At 28.6% G+C, this 22,430-nt stretch overlaps 1 protein-coding gene across 1 annotated transcript in view; it reads left to right on the forward strand.

Moving 5' to 3' along the window:
* The first annotated feature begins 18,381 nt into the window (after positions 1 to 18,381).
* LOC145246607 (ER lumen protein-retaining receptor 2-like) overlaps positions 18,382 to 22,430 on the forward strand; it is a 46,414-nt gene continuing 42,365 nt past the window's right edge. The window contains exon 1 of the mRNA XM_080108274.1: positions 18,382 to 18,592. Within this exon, the coding sequence (XP_079964400.1) occupies positions 18,502 to 18,592 (91 nt within the window). The 5' untranslated portion in view covers positions 18,382 to 18,501. The remainder of the gene's footprint in view (positions 18,593 to 22,430) is intronic.

The following is a 22,430-nucleotide window of genomic DNA, read 5'->3' on the forward strand; positions in this document are numbered from 1 at the left end:
AGCTTTCTACAGTGTTAATCTTTTTGAATTTCTTATTATTTTTTATATTGTCTTTCTTTCTACAGTTTTAATCTTCTTGAATTTCTTATTATCTTTATATTGTCTTTCTTTCTACATTTTTAATCTTCTTGAATTTCTTATTATTTTTATATTGTCTTTCTTTCTACATTTTTAATCTTCTTGAATTTCTTATTATTTTTTATATTGTCTTTCTTTCTACAGTTTTAATCTTCTTAAATTTCTTATTATTTTTATATTGTCTTTCTTTCTACATTTTTAATCTTCTTGAATTTCTTATTATTTTCTATATTGTCTTTCTTTCTACAGTTTTAATCTTCTTGAATTTCTTATTTTTTTTTATATTGTCTTTCTTTCTACATTTTTAATCTTCTTGAATTTCTTATTATTTTTTATATTGTCTTTCTTTCTACATTTTTAATCTTCTTGAATTTCTTATTATTTATATTGTCTTTCTTTCTACAGTGTTAATCTTCTTGAATTGCTTATTATTTTTTATATTGTCTTTCTTTCTACAGTTTTAATCTTCTTGAACTTCTTATTATTTTTATATTGTCTTTCTTTCTACATTTTTAATCTTCTTGAATTTCTTATTATTTTTTATATTGTCTTTCTTTCTACATTTTTAATCTTCTTCAATTTCTTATTATTTATATTGTCTTTCTTTCTACAGTGTTAATCTTCTTGAATTTCTTATTATTTTTTATATTGTCTTTCTTTCTACAGTTTTAATCTTCTTGAATTTCTTTTTTTTTTTATATTGTCTTTCTTTCTACATTTTTAATCTTCTTGAATTTCTTATTTTTTATATTGTCTTTCTTTCTACATTTTTAATCTTCTTGAATTTCTTATTATTTATATTGTCTTTCTTTCTACATTTTTAATCTTCTTGAATTTCTTATTATTTATATTGTCTTTCTTTCTAAAGTTTTAATCTTCTTGAATTTCTTATTATTTATATTGTCTTTCTTTCTACATTTTTAATCTTCTTGAATTTCTTATTTTTTATATTGTCTTTCTTTCTACATTTTTAATCTTCTTGAATGTCTTATTTTTTATATTGTCTTTCTTTCTACATTTTTAATCTTCTTGAATTTCTTATTTTTTATATTGTCTTTCTTTCTACAGTGTTAATCTTCTTGAATTTCTTATTATTTTTTATATTGTCTTTCTTTCTACAGTTTTAATCTTCTTGAATTTCTTTTTTTTTTTATATTGTCTTTCTTTCTACATTTTTAATCTTCTTGAATTTCTTATTTTTTATATTGTCTTTCTTTCTACATTTTTAATCTTCTTGAATTTCTTATTATTTTTATATTGTCTTTCTTTCTACATTTTTAATCTTCTTGAATTTCTTATTATTTTTTATATTGTCTTTCTTTCTACATTTTTAATCTTCTTGAATTTCTTATTATTTATATTGTCTTTCTTTCTACAGTTTTAATCTTCTTGAATTTCTTATTATTTTTATATTGTCTTTCTTTCTGCATTTTTAATTTTCTTGAATTACTTATTATTTTTATATTGTCTTTCTTTCTACATTTTTAATCTTCTTGAACTTCTTATTATTTTTTATATTGTCTTTCTTTCTACAGTTTTAATCTTCTTGAATTTCTTATTATTTTTATATTGTCTTACTTTCTACATTTTTAATCTTCTTGAATTTCTTATTATTTATATTGTCTTTCTTTCTACAGTTTTAATCTTCTTGAATTTCTTATTTTTTTTTATATTGTCTTTCTTTCTACATTTTTAATCTTCTTGAATTTCTTATTGTTTATATTGTCTTTCTTTCTACAGTGTTAATCTTCTTGAATTTCTTATTATTTTTTATATTGTCTTTCTTTCTAAAGTTTTAATCTTCTTGAATTTCTTATTATTTATATTGTCTTTCTTTCTACATTTTTAATCTTCTTGAATTTCTTATTATTTTTTATATTGTCTTTCTTTCTACATTTTTAATCTTCTTGAATTTCTTATTATTTTTTATATTGTCTTTCTTTCTACATTTTTAATCTTCTTGAATTTCTTATTATTTATATTGTCTTTCTTTCTTCAGCTTTCTACAGTGTTAATCTTTTTGAATTTCTTATTATTTTTTATATTGTCTTTCTTTCTACAGTTTTAATCTTCTTGAATTTCTTATTATCTTTATATTGTCTTTCTTTCTACATTTTTAATCTTCTTGAATTTCTTATTATTTTTATATTGTCTTTCTTTCTACATTTTTAATCTTCTTGAATTTCTTATTATTTTTTATATTGTCTTTCTTTCTACAGTTTTAATCTTCTTAAATTTCTTATTATTTTTATATTGTCTTTCTTTCTACATTTTTAATCTTCTTGAATTTCTTATTATTTTCTATATTGTCTTTCTTTCTACAGTTTTAATCTTCTTGAATTTCTTATTTTTTTTATATTGTCTTTCTTTCTACATTTTTAATCTTCTTGAATTTCTTATTATTTTTTATATTGTCTTTCTTTCTACATTTTTAATCTTCTTGAATTTCTTATTATTTATATTGTCTTTCTTTCTACAGTGTTAATCTTCTTGAATTGCTTATTATTTTTTATATTGTCTTTCTTTCTACAGTTTTAATCTTCTTGAACTTCTTATTATTTTTATATTGTCTTTCTTTCTACATTTTTAATCTTCTTGAATTTCTTATTATTTTTTATATTGTCTTTCTTTCTACATTTTTAATCTTCTTCAATTTCTTATTATTTATATTGTCTTTCTTTCTACAGTGTTAATCTTCTTGAATTTCTTATTATTTTTTATATTGTCTTTCTTTCTACAGTTTTAATCTTCTTGAATTTCTTTTTTTTTTTTATATTGTCTTTCTTTCTACATTTTTAATCTTCTTGAATTTCTTATTTTTTATATTGTCTTTCTTTCTACATTTTTAATCTTCTTGAATTTCTTATTATTTATATTGTCTTTCTTTCTACATTTTTAATCTTCTTGAATTTCTTATTATTTATATTGTCTTTCTTTCTAAAGTTTTAATCTTCTTGAATTTCTTATTATTTATATTGTCTTTCTTTCTACATTTTTAATCTTCTTGAATTTCTTATTTTTTATATTGTCTTTCTTTCTACATTTTTAATCTTCTTGAATGTCTTATTTTTTATATTGTCTTTCTTTCTACATTTTTAATCTTCTTGAATTTCTTATTTTTTATATTGTCTTTCTTTCTACAGTGTTAATCTTCTTGAATTTCTTATTATTTTTTATATTGTCTTTCTTTCTACAGTTTTAATCTTCTTGAATTTCTTTTTTTCTTTTATATTGTCTTTCTTTCTACATTTTTAATCTTCTTGAATTTCTTATTTTTTATATTGTCTTTCTTTCTACATTTTTAATCTTCTTGAATTTCTTATTATTTATATTGTCTTTCTTTCTACATTTTTAATCTTCTTGAATTTCTTATTTTTTATATTGTCTTTCTTTCTAAAGTTTTAATCTTCTTGAATTTCTTATTATTTATATTGTCTTTCTTTCTACATTTTTAATCTTCTTGAATTTATTATTTTTTTTATATTGTCTTTCTTTCTACAGTTTTAATCTTCTTGAATGTCTTATTATTTTTTATATTGTCTTTCTTTCTACAGTTTTAATCTTCTTGAATATCTTATTATTTTTATATTGTCTTTCTTTCTACATTTGTAATCTTCTTGAATTTCTTTTTTTTTATATTGTCTTTCTTTCTACATTTTTAATCTTCTTGAATTTCTTATTATTTTTATATTGTCTTTCTTTCTGCATTTTTAATTTTCTTGAATTTATTATTATTTTTATATTGTCTTTCTTTCTACAGTTTTTATCTTCTTGAATTTCTTATTATTTTTTATATTGTCTTTCTTCCTACAGTTTTAATCTTCTTGAATTTCTTATTATTTTTATATTGTCTTACTTTCTACATTTTTAATCTTCTTGAATTTCTTATTATTTATATTGTCTTTCTTTCTACAGTTTTAATCTTCTTGAATTTCTTATTTCTTTTTATATTGTCTTTCTTTCTACATTTTTAATCTTCTTGAATTTCTTATTATTTTTTATATTGTCTTTCTTTCTACATTTTTAATCTTCTTGAATTTCTTATTATTTATATTGTCTTTCTTTCTACAGTGTTAATCTTCTTGAATTTCTTATTATTTTTTATATTGTCTTTCTTTCTACATTTTTAATCTTCTTGAATTTCTTATTATTTTTATATTGTCTTTCTTTCTACATTTTTAATCTTCTTGAATTTCTTATTATTTTTTATATTGTCTTTCTTTCTACATTTTTAATCTTCTTGAATTTCTTATTATTTTTTATATTGTCTTTCTTTCTACATTTTTAATCTTCTTGAATTTCTTATTATTTTTTATATTGTCTTTCTTTCTACAGTTTTAATCTTCTTGAATTTCTTATTATTTTTTATATTGTCTTTCTTTCTACAGTTTTAATCTTCTTGAATTTCTCATTTTTTTTTTATATTGTCTTTCTTTCTACAGTTTTAATCTTCTTGAATTTCTTATTATTTTTTATATTGTCTTTCTTTCTACAGTTTTAATCTTCTTGAATTTCTTATTATTTTTATATTGTCTTTCTTTCTGCAGTTTTAATCTTCTTGAATTTCTTATTATTTATATTGTCTTTCTTTCTACATTTTTAATCTTCTTGAATTTCTTATTATTTATATTGTCTTTCTTTCTACATTTTTAATCTTCTTGAATTTCTTATTATTTATATTGTCTTTCTTTCTACATTTTTAATCTTCTTGAATTTCTTATTATTTTTATATTGTCTTTCTTTCTACAGTTTTAATCTTCTTGAATTTATTATTATTTTTTATATTGTCTTTCTTTCTACATTTTTAATCTTCTTGAATTTCTTATTATTTTTTATATTGTCTTTCTTTCTACAGTTTTAATCTTCTTGAATTTTTATTTTTTTTTATATTGTCTTTCTTTCTACATTTTTAATCTTTTTGAATTTCTTATTATTTTTTATATTGCCTTTCTTTCTACATTTTTAATCTTCTTGAATTTCTTATTATTTATATTGTCTTTCTTTCTACATTTTTAATCTTCTTGAATTTCTTATTATTTTTTATATTGTCTTTCTTTCTACATTTTTAATCTTCTTGAATTTCTTATTATTTTTTATATTGTCTTTCTTTCTACATTTTTAATCTTCTTGAATTTCTTTTTTTTTTATATTGTCTTTCTTTCTACATTTTTAATCTTCTTGAATTTCTTATTATTTATATTGTCTTTCTTTCTAAAGTTTTAATCTTCTTGAATTTCTTATTATTTATATTGTCTTTCTTTCTACATTTTTAATCTTCTTGAATTTCTTATTTTTTATATTGTCTTTCTTTCTACATTTTTAATCTTCTTGAATGTCTTATTTTTTATATTGTCTTTCTTTCTACATTTTTAATCTTCTTGAATTTCTTATTTTTTATATTGTCTTTCTTTCTACAGTGTTAATCTTCTTGAATTTCTTATTATTTTTTATATTGTCTTTCTTTCTACAGTTTTAATCTTCTTGAATTTCTTTTTTTCTTTTATATTGTCTTTCTTTCTACATTTTTAATCTTCTTGAATTTCTTATTTTTTATATTGTCTTTCTTTCTACATTTTTAATCTTCTTGAATTTCTTATTATTTATATTGTCTTTCTTTCTACAGTTTTAATCTTCTTGAATTTCTTATTTTTTATATTGTCTTTCTTTCTAAAGTTTTAATCTTCTTGAATTTCTTATTATTTATATTGTCTTTCTTTCTACATTTTTAATCTTCTTGAATTTATTATTTTTTTTATATTGTCTTTCTTTCTACAGTTTTAATCTTCTTGAATGTCTTATTATTTTTTATATTGTCTTTCTTTCTACAGTTTTAATCTTCTTGAATATCTTATTATTTTTATATTGTCTTTCTTTCTACATTTGTAATCTTCTTGAATTTCTTTTTTTTTATATTGTCTTTCTTTCTACATTTTTAATCTTCTTGAATTTCTTATTATTTTTATATTGTCTTTCTTTCTGCATTTTTAATTTTCTTGAATTTATTATTATTTTTATATTGTCTTTCTTTCTACAGTTTTTATCTTCTTGAATTTCTTATTATTTTTTATATTGTCTTTCTTCCTACATTTTTAATCTTCTTGAATTTCTTATTATTTTTATATTGTCTTACTTTCTACATTTTTAATCTTCTTGAATTTCTTATTATTTATATTGTCTTTCTTTCTACAGTTTTAATCTTCTTGAATTTCTTATTTCTTTTTATATTGTCTTTCTTTCTACATTTTTAATCTTCTTGAATTTCTTATTATTTTTTATATTGTCTTTCTTTCTACATTTTTAATCTTCTTGAATTTCTTATTATTTATATTGTCTTTCTTTCTACAGTGTTAATCTTCTTGAATTTCTTATTATTTTTTATATTGTCTTTCTTTCTACATTTTTAATCTTCTTGAATTTCTTATTATTTTTATATTGTCTTTCTTTCTACATTTTTAATCTTCTTGAATTTCTTATTATTTTTTATATTGTCTTTCTTTCTACATTTTTAATCTTCTTGAATTTCTTATTATTTTTTATATTGTCTTTCTTTCTACATTTTTAATCTTCTTGAATTTCTTATTATTTTTTATATTGTCTTTCTTTCTACAGTTTTAATCTTCTTGAATTTCTTATTTTTTTTTATATTGTCTTTCTTTCTACAGTTTTAATCTTCTTGAATTTCTCATTTTTTTTTTATATTGTCTTTCTTTCTACAGTTTTAATCTTCTTGAATTTCTTATTATTTTTTATATTGTCTTTCTTTCTACAGTTTTAATCTTCTTGAATTTCTTATTATTTTTATATTGTCTTTCTTTCTGCAGTTTTAATCTTCTTGAATTTCTTATTATTTATATTGTCTTTCTTTCTACATTTTTAATCTTCTTGAATTTCTTATTATTTATATTGTCTTTCTTTCTACATTTTTAATCTTCTTGAATTTCTTATTATTTATATTGTCTTTCTTTCTACATTTTTAATCTTCTTGAATTTCTTATTATTTTTATATTGTCTTTCTTTCTACAGTTTTAATCTTCTTGAATTTATTATTATTTTTTATATTGTCTTTCTTTCTACATTTTTAATCTTCTTGAATTTCTTATTATTTTTTATATTGTCTTTCTTTCTACAGTTTTAATCTTCTTGAATTTTTATTTTTTTTTATATTGTCTTTCTTTCTACATTTTTAATCTTTTTGAATTTCTTATTATTTTTTATATTGCCTTTCTTTCTACATTTTTAATCTTCTTGAATTTCTTATTATTTATATTGTCTTTCTTTCTACATTTTTAATCTTCTTGAATTTCTTATTATTTTTTATATTGTCTTTCTTTCTACATTTTTAATCTTCTTGAATTTCTTATTATTTTTTATATTGTCTTTCTTTCTACATTTTTAATCTTCTTGAATTTCTTTTTTTTTTATATTGTCTTTCTTTCTACAGTTTTAATCTTCTTTAATTTCTTATTATTTTTTATATTGTCTTTCTTTCTACATTTTTAATCTTCTTGAATTTCTTATTATTAATATTGTCTTTCTTTTTACAGTTTTAATTTTCTTGAATTTCTTATTATTTTTTATATTGTCTTTCTTTCTACAGTTTTAATCTTCTTGAATTTCTTATTATTTATATTGTCTTTCTTTCTACATTGTTAATCTTCTTGAATTTCTTATTGTTTATATTGTCTTTCTTTCTACATTTTTAATCTTCTTGAATTTCTTATTATTTTTTATATTGTCTTTCTTTCTACAGTTTTAATCTTCTTGAATTTCTTATTATTTTTATATTGTCTTCCTTTCTACATTTTTATCTTCTTGAATTTTTTATTTTTTATATTGTCTTTCTTTCTACAGTTTTAATCTACTTGAATTTCTTTTTTTTATTGCTTTTCTTTCTACAGTTTTAATCTTCTTGAATTTCTTATTATTTTTTATATTGTCTTTCTTTCTGCAGTTTTAATCTTCTTGAATTTCTTATTATTTTTTATATTGTCTTTCTTTCTACATTTTTAATCTTCTTGAATTTCTTATTATTTATATTGTCTTTCTTTCTACAGTTTTAATCTTCTTGAATTTCTTATTATTTATATTGTCTTTCTTTCTGCAGTTTTAATCTTCTTGAATTTCTTATTATTTTTATATTGTCTTTCTTTCTACAGTTTTAATCTTCTTGAATTTCTTATTATTTATATTGTCTTTCTTTCTACAGTTTTAATCTTCTTGAACTTCTTATTATTTTTTATATTGTCTTTTTTCTACATTTTTAATCTTCTTGAATTTCTTATTATTTTTTATATTGTCTTTCTTTCTACATTTTTAATCTTCTTGAATTTCTTATTATTTTTTATATTGTCTTTCTTTCTACATTTTTAATCTTCTTGAATTTCTTATTATTTTTATATTGTCTTTCTTTCTACAGTTTTAATCTTCTTGAATTTCTTATTATTTTTTATATTGTCTTTCTTTCTACATTTTTAATCTTCTTGAATTTCTTATTATTTTTTATATTGTCTTTCTTTCTACAGTTTTAATCTTCTTGAATTTCTTGTTATTTGTTATATTGTCTTTCTTTCTACAGTTTTTATCTTCTTGAATTTCTTATTATTTTTATATTGTCTTTCTTTCTACATTTTTAATCTTCTTGAATTTCTTATTATTTTTTATATTGTCTTTCTTTCTACAGTTTTAATCTTCTTGAATTTCTTATTATTTTTTATATTGTCTTTCTTTCTACAGTTTTTATCTTCTTTAAAAAGTCAAGAAAAATATTTATCTCAGCTTTTTATGTATCATTACACAATAAAGCATGTAAATTTCTTTCAGATGTATATAAGTTTTTAATATAAAAAAATATATATACTAGTCGAACAATCGGACCTACTATAATAATACATTTTATAATGCATTGTGATAGTAGCCTAGCAATGCAACCTCATTATGTAACAGGACACTTATATTTTTTCCGGAACAAAAAAAAAAGACAATTAAGTACAACCGTAATCATTAGTCGCACTTTTACGTTTTCTCACACCAAACATAGACAGATGCGAATCAGCAAGATCACGCAACGCAAACACCTGTTGCTGGAGTTATCTTTGATTTTATGTTTCCTCATTTAGCGAAATATAATTGTCAAGCATACTGGCAAATGCATTTCCAACAACTATGTGCACTGGCATCAACAGAAAAGATAAAATATATTATACGTTACAGTTTTACAATAAATATGTTATATTTGTATGATACATATGTTACAGTTTTACGATGAATATGATATATTTGTATGATACATACATTAGTCGCACAATACATACATTACAATTGTAAGATACGTTACAGCTGTATGATACATACATTACAGTTGTGCGATACATGTTACAGTTGTATGATACATATATTACAGTTGTATAATATATAGACTACAATTCTATGATATATGTTACATTTGTATGATATATACGTTACAGTTCTATGATACATATTTTAAATTTGTACGATACATGCATTAAAGTTGTACGGTACATACATTACAACCATATAATACATACAGTACAGTTGTACAATACATATATTACAGTTGCATCATACATACGATATAGTTGAATGTTACTTTCGAACAATACATATGTTACATTTGTACAATGCATACATTACAGTTGCATGATACATATCTTACAGTTGTATGATACATACATTACAGTTTTATGGTAAATACGGTACTGTCGTATGATACACATGTTACAGTTGTACGATACATGTTATAGTTGCATGATACATATGTTACAGTTGTATGATACATATGATACAGTTGTATGATACATGTTACAATTGTATCATACATACATATGTGAGCACTCTCACCTGCACCAGCAAATAGCCCATGGTTAAAGTCTCAATGCCTAGCAAATCCATTACAATGTTGTTGGGGAACCCTGTCAAAAATGTTAGCTTTATCGCAGTTTCAAGACCTTCCCCAGTGAATTCAGTCATTCCTGCAAGTTGCTGTATTTTGTTGGCATATACATCCAGGCATTTTCCTACCCACTTCAGCTTTATGTACTCATTTAATTGTGGACTGTTATACAGAAAAATAAAGTAAAATTTTACTTGTAAGCGAGACTTATATTCTTCAATTAAAAATGAGTTGCTGCTTTTACCTTTTCAGTAACCATTAGAAATGTTCCCATGTCCAGGTGGAACTATATAATTTTTCCAACAAACTGTAACAAAGAATGTTGATATAGAGCAAATAATAACAGTACAATGAAAGTTTGATATGTCAGCATAAATGCTATTTAGGTCTGACTTTTATCAGGTTTAATTTTCATAGAAGTCAGTTTTCCTTACATCCGATGCCATCAAATATCAAGGAAATAAATACAAAGAAAAATTATTTAAATCTCTATAATAAAATTTCTATAAAACGGATATCTTTTTTATACGTCCAAGGATGGAGTGCTGTTGCCACATATGGGCAGGAGCTGCTAGAAAAGACTTGTCCTGCCTTGATAGAGTTCAAAATAGACTTCGAGGCCTGGTGGGAGATGTCCTTTTCTCTTCGCTGCAACTTCTGTCTCACAGAAGAGATGTTGCGAGTTTGTCTCTGCTTTATCGTTATTTTCATGGAAAGTGTTCGACTGAGCTTCAATCTATGGTCCCCCCTCGCCAAACTTTCACAAGAAACACTAGACTAGCTGAAAACATTATCAATAATTTTCCCCACTCTTTATCTGTACCTAAACCTAAACATAGATTCCATGATCAAAGCTTCTTCCTTAGAACTGCACGCCTGTGGAATTGTCTTCCGTTTTCCTGCTTTCCAGCTTTCTATAATATGGTTGTCTTCAAGTCCAACGTGAACAAGTTTCTGATGAGCCGTTCCACTTAAGTTAACAAATTTACCGAACTTCCATTACTATCGATTATTATATTGTCCTTTTGACTACTCTACACTCTTTAACCCTTATCCTTGAGTGGCCTATCGGCCTTGATAAGTGGTGACGTCTATGTAAAAAAAAAAAAAATATATATATATATATATTTTTTCATTGGGATCCTTTGAGATGAGTAATTTGTATATTTATTTATTTATTTGTGAACTGTTATCCTCATCTTCATAGATGTTGTTGTTTAATCACGTTTTGACCAACTCATCCTCTGACCTTCTTCAGGTGGTTAACCGTGATGGGATAGGAATGTTGAGTCTCTTAACTGTATCCTCAGTAATTACTGCCTTCCATAGTTATTGTTGTTCTCAACACGTTTTGGCCAACTAATCCTCTGGCCTGCTTTGGATAGAATTGAAACCACTATCTTCAGACAATGCTCACCTAGAACCATAGAGATTCAATACCTCTATCCTTCAAGGCCGAAAACATAGTGAAACAACAACAACTCTGTAGATGAGGATAGAAGCTAGAAAGGTAAATATTACAGATGTATATTTTTTTCTTGCTGACTAAAGGATGCTAAATTCAATACAGACTATCTGAAGTGTATCCTTTGCAGACTGCTTGTAGGGGACAATATTTCAATACGAGATAAATCCCCACCAGTTTTGTGCTAAATTCTTTTATTATATTTATTTATTTATTTTATTTATTTATTTTTTGGTTAATATATTATAAGCTTATTTCTGTTAGTACTTAAAATGCAAATGTGTCTAGAATATTCAAAAACAAAAATTATGAAATTTATAACTAACAGTGTCATGTTGATTACACAATACAAATTCACATGTAAATATGGGAAGGTATCTTCAAATAATATCTTTAATTTCAAATATACTAAGTAAATATTAATAAGTTCCTTTAATCCTTTTCTTTTTTTCTCTTAATGAAGAGTAGACAATGCATTGTGGATGTGTTATCGGCAGCTCTCGTTAGTCTTGCTTCTCCTTATTTGTCCCTCAGTCCTGATTTTTTCAATGAGTGATTTTTCTGACAAAGGGAGAAGAAAAAGCTGTGTTCTAGGTTGGCAGTATTTTGAATGAACAGTCACCAGAGATGTTGGAAATTCTATTTCTTTGTCTATCCTTGTGGCCATGTCATTAGTAAGGGTGCTGAAGGTAAATGTTTTATCTGGGCTGAGGTTATCCGCCATATATTCAGGGACCTGAACCTTGGATTAACCACTAAGGAGACTGTCCTATCAGCAGGTGCAAAGTACTGGGGCTGCTGTATCACCATTTGGTGAATGGATTCTGGACCATGCTGTAGCTTCTGATGGGGCCTCTCGATGCCATATTAGTGGGTAATTGTTACAGCTTTACCTTATCATGTGCTACAAAAATTTAAAAAAATTCATTTCTTCGTTTCTTTTTCTCTCTTTCTTTCCCTCTCTGCCCTGCTCTAAGCAAGTCTATCGACCTATTACACTCAGTCATGAAAAGTTTTCAGAAAAAGTACACAATTAAACCCAGATCTCCATTTTCCAACTTAGACCCCTACTACCATGTCTCCATCTCCAACATCAGGGGCTAACATTCCAACCTTCCAGAGGTTCAAACCCAATTACAGAGGATTAAACCAGACTTATTATTCCTTAGTGAAACTGGCATTGGACCGACTATTTCCCTAGATGAGTTTGTACTTAAAGGATGCTCTAACTTAAATCTAAATCTGACTCCCAAGATCGCCATGGGCATGGAATATGTGCCTACATTATAGATGGCTTTCCATGTGGTACGGATATCTCCAGAGAAGATCCTAACTTACCTTATATCTGCTTCCGAGTTGCACTTGCTCACACTACTGCGTTTATATTTGCTCTCTATCGCCCCCACAACAGTGCAGTTACTATCTTTAAAAGCCTATCTGAGAAAATTGGCCGCGTCCTGTCTGCTTATCCTTCAGCAAACATTCACATATATGGAGACTTCAATGTTCACAATGTGGAATGGTTAACCCACTCAAACAAGACCAATGATGAGGGGAGGTTCTGTCACGATTTCTCCATTGCTTATGACCTTACTCAGATTGTTCATGAATCCATCTGTGTGCCTGACACTGACGGCCAGTATGCAAGTCTCCTAGACCTTTTTCTCACAACTTGGCTGTTATGTTCATCTTTCGTTCTGTCTCCATTGGGATCTTCTGACCACTTTGTTGTATCAGTTAAGATAAAAACAAAATGTAATAGGTCCTCGGCCGTACCTCTCCATCGTACAGTGTATCGATACTCTATGGCTGACTGGGATAGCTTCCGTACATTTATATCAGATCTACCTCTGTGTTCCATGTATAAAAAGGATGTGTCCTCTATAGCATCAGACCTGGCGGAATGGTTAATTGTAGGTATAGACCTTTCCATACTCTTGAAAAAGTTCCAGCAAAAACCTAACAGCCAGCCATGGTTCTCTCCAGAATGTGCTGCTGTCATTGCACACAGAAATCACTATTTCCATTGCTTCCAACGTAATAGATGTACTGAGACTAAAGCCGCTTTCAGGACTGCCAGCAGCCACTGTAAAAGAGTAATAAAGAACGTGAGAGAGTTGTATGCCCAGTCCGTCAAGTCCAAAGTCACTAAGCAACGGCTTGGTTCCCACCAGTTTTTGCAAATAGCCAAAAGAATCCTGAACAGAAGTGTGTGCTCTATCCCAACTATTATCAATGGACCTGAGGTAATCTCTTCAGCCTCAGACAAAGCCAAACTCTTTGCCAAGAACTTTGCAGCTAATTTTACCCTTTGTGACCAAGGCCGCCAACCCCAGTATTTCCTAATGTATCAGAAAACACACTATGCGACAGACAAATATCTGTATGTGATGTTGCCAAGCTAATCAAAAACCTTGATTCCAGTAAAGCAGTTCAATTATAGTGCTAAAAAAACTTCAACCAGAACTAGCACCCATACTTACAAAGCTATTTAAGCATTGTCTTAAGGAGAACTTCTTCTCAACACCTTGGAAAATCTCATCAGTATGCCCTGTATTTAAGAATCCAGGTGGTCAGTCATCTTCCAATAAGTCTCCTGTGCATCATGAGTAAGTTGCTGGAATCTGTGTTAAATAGAGAAGTAGTCAATCATCTCAGCAAAAATAACCTTCTTAGTAACATACAATATGGTTTTCGTTCTGATAGATCTACAGCAGACATGCTAACAGTTATATCTCATAGGATTAGCAAATCTCTTGACAGAAGCTTCCTTTCTAGGGCAATTGCTCTTGACATATCAAAGGCCTTTCATAAGGTATGGCATAAAGGTCTACTTCACAAGATCTCCAGCTACGGTATAGCTGGAAATGTCTTCTCAATTATCATATCATTTCTCTCTGATAAGTTCATAAGAATAGTGGTTGATGGGCAGAAATCAGAAGTTCTCAGTATTAATGTTGGAGTCCCTGAGGAGTCCATCCTGGGCCCAATTCCCTTCCTGATCTACATTAATGATCTTCCAAATCACATCCTTACATCATTCGTAGACATTTATGCTGACGACACTACCATCTATGGTAGCACATCAAAGACCGTAAACGACCAAGTTCTCTCTGATTCTCTTTCCTCTAATCTTGAGCATGTGGTACAATGGGAAAAGAGGTGGCTCCTTCCCCCATTGTACCACGTGTTAAAAATCAGAGGAGAGAGAATCGGAAAGAACTTGGTCGTTTACGATCTTAGATGTGCTACCATAGATGGCAGTGTTGTCAGCATAAATGTTTATGACTACGACTACGTCTGAACTTCAATCTATGGTCCCTCCTCACCAAACTTTCACAAGAAACACTCGCCTAGCTGAAAACACTATCATTAATTTTCCCTATTCTTTATCTATGCCTAAATCTAAATGTAGATTCCATGAACAATGTTTCTTTCTTAGAACTGCATGTTCGTGGAACTGTCTTCTCTTTACCTGCTTTCCAGCTGATTACAATATGGCCGTCTTCAAATCCAATGCAAACAAGTTCTTGATGAGTTGTTCCACTTAAGTTAACAAATTTACCGAATTTCCATTACTAACGATTACTATGATTCTGATAATGTACACCCTTTAACCTTTATCCTCAAGTGGCCTCCAGCCCTTGATAAGTGGTGATTCATATGTAAAAAAAAAAGTCCGCAAATAAATAAATAAATAAAAATTTCATCTTTTTGAACCAGGCGAACAAGTTGCCATAGAAAGGCTTTACTATGTCGCTGCTGAGCTTTATTTTCGTCATTTATAGGAAGTCAAAAACAAAGCAGAATGAGAAAATAAAAAAATAAGCACACTGAGACAGTTTATGTAAAAAAAAAAAAAATTCCATTAGAACTCCTTCTCACCAATATCGCACTTCATACCAACTCCTCTTAACTTAAACTGTAATTCTCAACATGTTTTCTCTCTCTCTCTCTCTCTCTCTCTCTCTCTCTCTCTCTCTCTCTCTCTCTCTCTCTCTCTCTCTCTCTTTCTGCTTGTCTCTCTCTTGGTAGTAAAAAAAACTCAACCTCTGTCCTCTCTAATCCATCCTTCTTATAGCCGCCACTCATTTCATATGCAAATTAATGCCATATGTATATAAATGATCCATCTACAGACTGAGAATTTTCTTTTCTTTTTGTCTTCCCTGATCCCATCACTTTACATGATAGATGAAGATGCTATCACTTGTGTAAGTCATGTCTTTCATTACCTTCGCCACATATGACCATAGAACAGATACTACACTAATCCTCTTAAAAGAAGGATGTAATGTCTGGGAGGAAGATATCATCACAACAGAAGAGACACTACACTTCACTCTAAACTGAAAGAAAGTAGATTAGGCTGAAACAATATCAAGCATTAAAATCTAGTAATTGTATAGTTTTAACTACAGAAATAGAAGTAATAAAATACAGGGTGGAACGATAAAAGTGTCGCCCCAAAGAAAACAACACCACAGCTTTATTCTATAACTTTTATTGAAAAAATCAATTCAGATAACTTTATTATGTAATAGAGCTGATATCTATTCAATGTGGCCGTCTTCATCCTCAATCATCATCTCGATATGAGTCTGGAACTGGAAACAGGAGCTTAGCAAATACTCGGCGAGAATCAGGCTGGCTTTGATGTTGTAGGAGGTCATGTTAGTGATGTTCTTAACGTATGACCAAACAAAGTGATCCAGCAGGTTCAAGTTGGGGGAAAAGGGGCAGCTAGTGAGAGAAGGATACAAAGTCGTAGCACTCCTTCTGAAGCCAAGCTATGGTATTTTTGGACTTCGAAGATGTGAGGTGGCATGATAAGGTCCTCACTTATAACCACACCAAAGACTATAACTGTGGCTAGAAACTTTCTTTTCCTCATCCTGGGCATATTCCTGTCATTTGTGGCACTCCAGCGATACATTTTGAGAGTGCTGGCAATGGTTCTGTTGTCATAACTTGAATCGGTAGAGAGCATGAGTTGTGCAGCGGTGCATCTCTGATCTTGCTCGTTGAACACTGTGTCACTTTCAGACATGATGGAAGGCTCCTATCGCTCTTGAGATTTGTACACAACTGACCAACTAGTAGATGGTGTGCAACAAAAAAAGAAAATCAGTTTTCATCAAATGGAAATGGAATCACGTTGTCTTTTCTATCGCAACAATTTTATCATTCCACCCTGTAGTTTCAACTACACATATAGAAGTAATAGTATATAGATCCAGAGAGACAGATACTATCTATAATCGATAATGGATTATTATTATTATCAAATATTGATTTTATATAAATGAACTAAAAAATTATAAATTTATATTATTTGAATTTATTTGTGTTAATTTTTTATTTACTTTTCACAAACAAAAAACAAAACTTATCAACTTGTATAATCCCTATTTAGTTGCCTCCCTACGAGAGCAAATTCAGGCAGAAAATTGTTTATTAATGGGTAGGAGGTTAGGCTTAAGGAGTATCTTCTCTAAAAAAAATCAATCAATACTTTTTGACCTTCATACTAAGATCAAAGTGTAGTATTTTCTCTAGTCTTAGAAAAAGAAAATTTCTCCTTTTCTAAAGCTTCAGCAAATACTACACTTTGATCTTAGTGTGAAGGCCAAAAGTAATGTGTAGTCTTTTGTAATCCACTAGCAATCTGGCAGAAAATGTTGACTTTACATCAGAGTGGAGTATGGTTCTGTTTTGTTTCAGGGAACCATCCTCCCAACCTTCCTCTGGTGGGTGATGGATTGATTTATTGTCAGTTGACAGAAGGTCTTTCATTAGTCAATTTTGAGAGATCAGATCACAGGAAATTTTGTAACTATTCAAATTGTCTTCTTGTGGTAGTTCCAATAAGAAAATAAAGAAAGTTCTTTTATACATACATTGGAGTGTTTATATGTGCTTGTCTGATGCAAACACTTTTCTTCATTGTCATCGTATTGTCTAGTGTTTGCTATAGAAGTAAGCTTCTTTCTTCTGATGCAGAAAATAATACACAAGGAGACGTTCACTGAGAGATTTCATAAATGGTTTTATTTGGAGAGAATTGACTCCCAAGACAGAGAGACTAATGTTACCTTAGCTAATTATTTAATTCTTAAACTTAACTTTGTAACTTACTGAAATGAATGACACAGACAGACAAACATCAAAATAACATTCGACTTAGATTCAAGTTCCCTACATTATCTATGCCAATTAAGGGCAGTTTGGATTGGGACAAAAATAACAATTACCTTAGTCAAGAAGGATTTCCTTCCACTGACCGAGGACAGAAAAGATAGTGTGGCATCTCAGAATAGATACTACACTTAAGGTCAAGAGTATCCCTGTTTACTTGTCTCCAAGTATGGGCAGAGCTAGACACAAAATCATTTGTTGATGTGGGAAAATTCAGCTTCGTCAAAAAGGGGTACTTTGAATTTACTCGGTCGAAAAGGATTTCACCCTCGTTGACCCAAGACAGAAAAGATGACGTGTAAGTGACAGAACAAATACTACACTTTGCTCTTAGCTAAAACGATGGTAAGTCTCCTTACACTCTTACGTAGTCAATTCGCTCTATAATAATAACCGTTAGTACTGTTGGTGGTGGTTACTGCTATTCTTCTTTCGGAAAATTAAATTTAAAACTTAAATCCGATTAAGGAAGCGTTGGATTATTTAAAATTAGTTTCTAAATATTTCCAAAGATGTAAAAAGTCAACTTTGACTTTTACTAAGTTTTCTGTCATTTTTTTTTTTTTTTTTTCTAATGTTTCTTTCTATAACGTGAACCAGCTGGTTTACACAAAAATCAGCATTTTTTTTTTTTTTTTTTTTAATTCTTCCGACCAGCCACGGAGTCAGTTCCATGTGAAGAAACCATTGGAGTTGTCTGCCCTTACTTCGCGTATGTGTGAAGAACTTCCGGTTTATGTGGAATCCCAGAATGCAACAGCGGCGGCGGCCACGTCTTCAGTTCGGAGGAGCCATTGCACGACGTGGACACAAGTTCGAGGACGGCCTTTCCTAAACCTCACCTACCAACATGAATATTTTCAGGCTTTGTGGGGATATGTCACATTTGTTGGCAATTATTATCCTGCTCATGAAGATATGGAAGACGAGATCGTGTGCAGGTAATGACCGATTTTTAAATTCAATAGTTAAAATAAAAATCGAAGTGGTTTTTTTTTTTTTTTTAGCAAAAAGAAAAAACTAAGGTGAATTACCGTTTTTTTTTCCGGCTTTATTTTTCTTATAATTTTACTTAATAAAGTCTATTTCTATTTTAGAAAATAGAAGATGCAAGATATTAGTCGTTATATAGATAAAACACAGTAATTGAACTAATTTAATTTTTTTTTTTTTTAGTCAAGTTGTCTTCGTTTCAGCGTCCGAAATTCTCTTTTCGAAAGACGTCTCAATCGATTTGTAGTTTTAAAATTATAATTTAAAATGCTTTAACAGTAACCAACGTCTACGCAGATTTAATATCGATTTGTTTTTAATAAAAATATTAAATATGTAACTTTAATATTAAAGAAAAACTCAATGGAAGGGAAAAATAAAACTCCTGAATAGCAGAGGAGAACGATAGAGGTCCCAATTTGAAACTTGGTTTATATATATATATATATATATATATATATATATATATATATATATATATATATATATTCAAGTTCTTAAAGAATCGATATTATATTAAATCGCAATGTCGTTTTAAAACTTAGAAATTCTGTAGAAAATAGACACGAAAAAAAAAACGAATTTGGGACGCTGAAAACGTATACAATTCGATGTGTCAGTGTATACAAATCTAAAACAAGGCGGTGTCTATCTAAATAATAATAATTTTAGACACCTTTTTATTTATTTTTAGTGTTGCCATCTTTAAAATGTCTATCTAAAAAGTTTACAACACTTTTTAAATGGGCATTATATATATATTTTTTTCTTTCCTTTATTTTATGCATACATCAGCATTTGCTTATAATTTTGTTGCGTGTTTTTAGTAAACGCTAAACGAAATTTTATTGTACTTGTATGAATTGCAAATAAAATATTAAATAAATTTTTAAATTTATTTATAAAAAAAACTTTAACCTGTTTTATTTTTAAACAATTGTCAAAAATTATTGATGATTAATCTGAAATTTCAGCACAGTCCGTGTATTAGATACCATTTTGTTTCTCTTATTTTATTTATTTATTTTTGTAACAGATTACACTACATGCATAATGAATTGGTATCCAGAGGATTTCGCTACTAACTGGGCAGCTCCGGAAATGGCCGAAGTAGTTTTACGATTTGAAAGCCATCTTTGTGATTAAAATGTAACTTTAACTATTGTCCACTTTCTTATTTCGTGTCTGTCAAATCGTAAACTGCTTTGACCATTTCCGGGACCGATTCTAGATCCCTCGTAGATACTCTAATCTGAATACCCAATCGTTTCAAGTACCGCGTGCAGTTCGGACTACTGTTAGTCTTCTCATCTTGGATGTTATTTTCATAAGGTTTTGATCGATGTAACCTCCGATCTTCTTCAGGTGTGTCTCGAACGAAACCCTTTATTAAATCCATGGGGATAGCTAGCATGTTCTCGTTTCGTCATCCATGACTGGGTAGAAGTCCAATTGTATTTTGATTGTATTGTTCGAAATTCTGTGCCGATTCCAGAGTTCGACAAGGTGCAGGTGCACCTGCACCTCACCTGAAGAAGTTCGGAGTTTACATCGATCGAAACGTTGTGAAAATTACACTTAATGAGAACAGTTGCCGAAGAATCCAAATATGAATAATCAATCCTCATCTCAAAAATTTAGAAAAGTAACAAAGATTAATTATCCTGAAGATTTCTTTCGAGAATGAAAGAAATGTTTGTGTTGTGTCAGATCCGATATATTTTGATTTAGCTTTGTTTAGGCATTTCTGTCTAACCCAGTTGACTGTAAAATAAAGATTTGGCACTTCTGCATGACAGTGACATATTAGCAACAGACGAGTTATCGACCCCTGTTCTTCGAAAGAAAAATGACATCTAGCGGCCATTATGTGAAACCTCATATATAAACAAGTGTTTACGATAACGCAAAAATATGTAACAAAATAAATAACACAAAAATATGAAAATCGAATAAAAATGTATCAAAATATAATTTTAATGTATTGATATAATTTCTTTTCAATGAGTCAATGTAGCAAAATAGAATTTTAAAAACATGAAACGTTTAGAGGTTTAATAATTTTTATGGATTTTTTTGTTTTTGTTTTCACAGTAAGATTGTAGAAACGTATCGAAATTTAAAAACATTAAACATTTATAGAGGTTTAAGATTTTTTTTTTGTACAGATTGTATAAAAATATAATTTTAGCTTGCACGCACTTTTAGAAAAGGAAGAGTTATCGACCCCTGTTCTTTGGCTGACAAGTGACATCTGTCGGCCGTTCTTGAAACTAAAATACACATACGCCTCATGCCACTGTCATCCAGAAGTGCCAAATATTTTTTATTTGTTGTCAAAACAAAAACCTGTCAATAAAATCGATGCAAGTTGATTATCGTTTTTTCCTTTGCGCATTTCTAGCTGATTAACTTTTTTATTACCTTTTTTTTATTAAATATATTGACATTTTATTGTGAATTTAAAACTAAATTACATTCTTTAAATTGAATGAATCCCCCCCCCTCTTGCCCAAGTTAAATTCAATTTTTATGATGAGTTTATTAAATTGTCAGGTTAAAAAAAAGTGTACAAAATAGTTTTTAAAAAAAGCCCCTCGATGTTAAGAATGATTTTCTAAATAACATTATTTCAGCATGGTCCGTATTCTGCATAAGTACCCAGTTTTCAACGGAACGCGTGTATGATGCTCCCTCAAAACTCGTGCTACCAGATCAGGCTGCCTGAAAATACTGGCTTCCTGGCCAGAAATGCATCAAACATCACAGGCGATTGGAGATTTCTTCCTTTGGAGGAAGCTGGCCCAATCCCCCTAGGGTGAATAGCGATGCCGAACAACAACAATGCTCATTGGGCATTGTTGTTTTGTTATTGTACGGCATTGCACACTCCAAAGTGGACACTTTAAATCAATGAAACTGAAACTGGTGTATTTGATCGGTACCAATTTTCTGCCTTGGATTACTTTAGGTCACGTGATATTATTTTAGTCGGTATAAAAGGAAAATTGGTCTCATTTGAAATTACCGTCCGCTGTCAGTTTCCTAAATCGATTTATTAAAGCCCCCACAGTACTCCTTAATGAGATTTCAGCATTTAAAATACACCAGGACTGATATCTACAATGCAAAATTCAAAATATCCTCATGTTTATATTTTCTTTTATTTTATATCGTTGAGAACATAACTCCTGTTCTCATTTTTACAGTCTCAATTTTATGACTGGTGACTAATAAAGATTCATGGGTATTCCGTTAAAATCTTAAGGCTCACCGAAAATACACCTGATGTACAATGTACACATAATTAAAGGCAAAAGTCTAGTATTATTGTTCATTTGTGCTTCTAAACCAAAGGGAAACGGTTTCCATACGTGCCCCTGTTGTACAAAAGAATTTGTATGTTTATTCAATGACCTTATATTTATTTTATTTTTTTAATGACCCTAAACTTTTTAATATTATATTCCACTCTCCCTCACCACTTTACCTCTGGAGTAAACGTGTCTAAAAAGTTTTGTTTCTTCAGGTCGTTCATTTCCCAACTGTCTTTCACCCTCATCCGCGTCTCACCCACATTTTTTAAGTGTGGGCGAGTGTAATGGCTGAGATTTCAACTGTTTCTCTCTTCTTCTTCCTTCCGTTAAGACGGTCAGACTTGAAGTTTGCCGTAAGCACTTTCTGACGGCAGGGGGTTGGGGGGGGGGGGTAAGTGAAAAAAAGAAGTTTGTATTATTATTATTACTCCCCTTTCACCTCCTTGCATTCTGCGGAAGAGAAACATTT

This window comes from Euprymna scolopes, chromosome 24, assembly GCF_053919585.1.
Source record: "Euprymna scolopes isolate OS-2025 chromosome 24, ASM5391958v1, whole genome shotgun sequence".
In the NCBI taxonomy this organism is placed as follows: domain Eukaryota; kingdom Metazoa; phylum Mollusca; class Cephalopoda; order Sepiida; family Sepiolidae; genus Euprymna; species Euprymna scolopes.